Below are 4,234 nucleotides of genomic sequence, written 5' to 3'. Positions count from 1 at the left end.
TTTATCCGTGACACCTCCCATCCCACTAAGAGAAGCTTCCTGCCCAACGACCTGATAAAATAGCTCCATAAATAATAGAGAAAAGGTGATCCTACGGATCCTACCTTCCAAAAATCTCACCTTCTTCCTTTTCCATCTATTGAGGGGCCACTATCTTTTCTCTGAATGGGACAACTATCTTGCATCTTTCCCTCAAGCAATGCTATTCTTTCACGAGACTTGATTCTTACAAAATACTAGAATTTTTAAATTTTATGGAATATATTCATATACGAAAAGTACTTGGCTAATTTTATTTTATCTACATAATTAAAAAAATAATTTTCTTTTTTATTTTTATGTTTGATTCCTTGTATAGATGCTAGCTAAAATCAGGATGAAGGCAACGTCGAACCTAAGACATTGGCATCGAATGCCTGGTTAATTTACTACCTCAACCAGATGACACCCTCCATGGATGCTAACTATAATATTTATTAACTAAAAATAATCAGCAAAAAAGTATTTATTCATTAATATTTTATTCTAATAAGATTCTTAAGCATGCATCATGCATGGATGCTAGCATAATGCTATTAAAAGATAATTCGAATAACAGCCCACAGAAATGGTCAAGACACCACGGACTTATGAAAGCTATTATGACCAAATAAATCCTGCCAGAAGTCATCAACAGAGGAGCCATTGCAGAAAAGCTTAAGCCGTGCGAGGATGGTAACAATGATGACAAAATAGACCTTTAAACTATATACTGTGCGTTGCCATCTCTATACACCATATTAGTCAACCACCACCCATGAATTCAATTCTATCACCAAAAGTTCTTTGCAAATGGCAGGAGCAGCAAGGCAAGTGGCCTCACTGTAGCTTCCAACGACTTCTAACCACTGGAGTAGCTCTGGACTTTAGAAACAAGAGTGAAGCTCTCACTTTGCTGAGAGTGTGAAGCACTCCACGAGTATGGACCATCCACTGGCAGTAGGTAACTGTACTAGCTCGGAGGAGTCCCACCAATCATAAGCTTTTGATATCAATATAATATAAAGAGAAAAGCTCGTGGAGTGGATGGATTAAGAAAGGCAACCACCCAACCCCATGTGATATTGTCAAACACCCCTCACTACCAAAACGTGGACTTAACTATAGTAATTAAGATCAAATCATGAAGCCCTTCCTATAATTTTATATGGGATGTGATGGAGTTTGGTTAATCTAATTAAGAAAGTTTTCCATGATTCCATCGCCAAATGTGCGCATAAGCTTGTAGGCCAAATCAAAGAACATGGTGGGTAGTTAAGGCTCTATCTAAAATCCCTTGCATCAAGGGGGAAAAAAAAAAATCTAAAATCCCAGATGTTTAGATGGATAGGTCTAAGAGTATATAAACATCCCGAGAGTTTTTAATCTATTAGATGTAATGAAATTGTACCTCTTGATGGTGATGGCAGCTTCACATCTACTACACTTGATGTGTTACATTGATCTAGAAATGTTAGGCAAGAGTTTGGGATCCTTGTTTGCAGGAGATATGTCTATGCTCTTAGATATTAGGCAACTTATAAGTATCTCCTCCCTCTGTCCCTCGGTAGCCGGTGTTTTTGGAGGTACTCGTATAAAAATTATATGAAAATAAAAACTAACTAACTAAATTTTAGAACCACATCCGTTGTTGAATTTGGTCATCAGTTCTCCATAATCCTTGTTAGGACCATGCATCGGAGGCAAGAACATTACATGCTTTCCCCACTAGCAAAGTATTATAAATCCAACCATGGATAGATGCAATTTTAGATTTAACTAGTAATTTCGTTTGAAACATAAGAGAAATATTTTTAGCTAGAGGATATATAAGTGAGAGAAGTGACGGACGGTACAAGTGTGTGATTGCTATAGCATCGGACCTTAAGGGTTAAGGCAGTTACCAAGTTGTCACATTGTCCGTCTCTTTTTATTCCTTTGGCATTTATTGGGCAGGGATGCCTTACAAACGAAACAAACTCGTGGGAAGCCGGATCTTAATCCACGCGGTCTTTTCTTGGTGGTGGAGAAACCAAACAAAGCCGACTCTTTAGAGAGAGAAAAAGAAAAAAAGAGAACTCACTCTCTTTACGTGAACATAATGGCACACCTCTCCGCCTCACGGAATTAATGCAAATAGTCATCATCTTAATCGGAGAAAACTATGATCAATATACATAAAAAAGAATTTCAAGAATAATCAATATCAATAGTAACTTGCAAAGACATAATCAGTAATTCACATGACCCACATAATTCCATGTTTAATTTGTTTTGGAAAAAAAAAAAAAAAAAGGACAAAAAGAAAGAAAGAAATTAAGGATGGATAGCTTTGCTTCCATTAGTTCCCTCTCAGTAATGGCAATCCACCAGAGCTGACGCTGACGCCGAGAAGATGAGCGGCCGCTCGCTGGCAAAGGAGAAAGCCGGCGAGGATGGCCTCCGGAGCTCGGCCTGCTCGTCGTCGGCGGGAGCGGGGAGGTTTAGATCCAAGGAGAGGATCGTCCTCTCCTTCTTGACTTCGGGGGCCTCTGGGATGACCAACGGCCGGTGCCGCCGCATGTGGCCTCCCAGTGCCTGCCCGGAGTTGAACTCGGACCCACATATTGAGCACTCGTGTACCCTCGGCTTGACGCTGCTCGCAATTGCCTTCGATAAAGAATTCAGACTTATCTGCACCATATCTTTATCGACCATCTCTTTCTTCCCTTCGGCCACCGGCGCAACCACCGCCGGCTTGGGCTTCTTGTGGCTGGTGCGGTGCCCGCCGAGCGCCTGGAACGACGGGAAGCATTTGTTACATGTCTTGCACTCATAGACGTAGAACCCGGCCTTGCCGTTGGTTGTCGTGGCAGCCTCGGTGAGTCTCCGGCTGGTGAACTTCTCTTCGGCCGGCGATTCCACCTTGGCGCCGGCATCCAAGGCATGGCCCTGGGCGAGGAGGATGAGGCAATTGGCCATGTCCTCTTCCTCCTCGGTGACGCTCCCCCGATTACCATCGGCCGAAGAGGCCGACGAGGAGTCGGTGAACGCCGCCGCGGCCGCCTGCAGGGCCGGTGGGTGGATCTTCTGCCGCTTGGTGCGCTTTCTCTTGACAGCAACGGTGGCGGCGCCATGCGTACAATCGCCGACGCCGTTGCTGGTTGTGCTGCTGGAGCCCATGCTTCTGGAGTTTCCATCTCTCCTTCCCCTTGGAAGAGAGAGAAAGAGGAGGAGGAGGAGGAGGAGGAGAAAACAAGGAAGAGTGATGGTGGAAGCGAGGTGGATGGAGTGGAAGAGGCTGTCAATAATATATTTATAGTGAAGATGGGATGGTGGGGGTTTATTTATTTATATATAGCGAGAGGAGTCAAAAGCCGCCCTTTCCTCTTGTGAAGAGTAACCGTGAATTAGTCCGCCATTCCTTCGTTTGCCAAGCTCACCGACTCATGTAGGCTAGCTATATAGCTAAAAGAGAGAAAGAGAGAAGAGAGAAGAAGTTAAAATATACGAAATTAGGTGGAAATAGGAGAGGTGTGGAGTGAATTAAGAGGGGGAGTGGAGAGAAACAAATAGAAAAGAACAGGGGGGAAGGGCTAACGGAAATGGATCTATCTTGGAGCTGTGTGCACTCCACACTTAGCAAAGGTTGGTTAAGAAAAGGGTTGGCCCCAAACAATCACAGGAATAACTGGGAAGGGAGTTAAAAAGGGAGAGAGAGAGAGTTATATAACTGAAAATGAAACAAAAGTGGAGCACGATAAAGGCATGTGTTGCCTTGCCTCACCGACAAGTGATGGGGGGGGGGCCCTAGAAAGAGAAGAGGTGAGTGAGTAATGATGTGAAGGGGGAACGAGTAGGATAAGGGAGAAGGGAGGTCCGGCAGGCTTAGAAGCAAACCCATATATTTTAGTGCAGGATTCTCAGTGACAGGGAATTGGACTGAAAGCCCGGAACCACGGAAAATTAATACGCTTCTCGTCACCCTATTTTGTAGTCTTTTTTACCGCTTCTTGTTATAGTTTACCTTCTTTTATATGTCTATATATATATATATATATATGTTTTATTTATTTATTTGAGAAGTAGATGGGTGGCTAGCTTGGGTTCAGTGGAAATTAAAACAAACATGCCCTTTTCTCTTTTTTTTTCTTTTTTTTTTTCTTTTTTTTTTTTTGAGGGAAAACATGCCCTCTTCCCTGTCCCCAAATTACCACTACTAGAGGTGCTGGGGACA

General features: G+C 43.2%; 1 protein-coding gene across 1 annotated transcript; it reads right to left on the bottom strand.

Annotated features, from left to right (window-relative positions):
• Nucleotides 1-2,206: 2,206 nt before the first annotated feature.
• Nucleotides 2,207-3,655, bottom strand: LOC105053630 (zinc finger protein ZAT5). Its single transcript, XM_010934877.4, has one exon. The coding sequence runs from the start codon at nt 3,178-3,180 to the stop codon at nt 2,371-2,373; it is 810 nt and encodes a 269-aa protein (XP_010933179.2). The 5' UTR covers nt 3,181-3,655; the 3' UTR covers nt 2,207-2,370.
• Between the last annotated feature and the right edge of the window lie 579 nt (nt 3,656-4,234).

The sequence above is a fragment of the Elaeis guineensis genome, chromosome 11 (assembly GCF_000442705.2).
Source record: "Elaeis guineensis isolate ETL-2024a chromosome 11, EG11, whole genome shotgun sequence".
NCBI classification, from domain to species: domain Eukaryota; kingdom Viridiplantae; phylum Streptophyta; class Magnoliopsida; order Arecales; family Arecaceae; genus Elaeis; species Elaeis guineensis.
The sequence above is the reverse complement of the archived record's forward strand: the minus strand, read 5'-3'. Positions and strand labels throughout refer to the sequence as shown.

What these genes read in the sequence shown, in the direction of transcription:
- LOC105053630 (XM_010934877.4), bottom strand. Translation starts at nt 3,180, where the DNA reads ATGGGCTCCAGCAGCACAACCAGCAACGGCGTCGGCGATTGTACGCAT.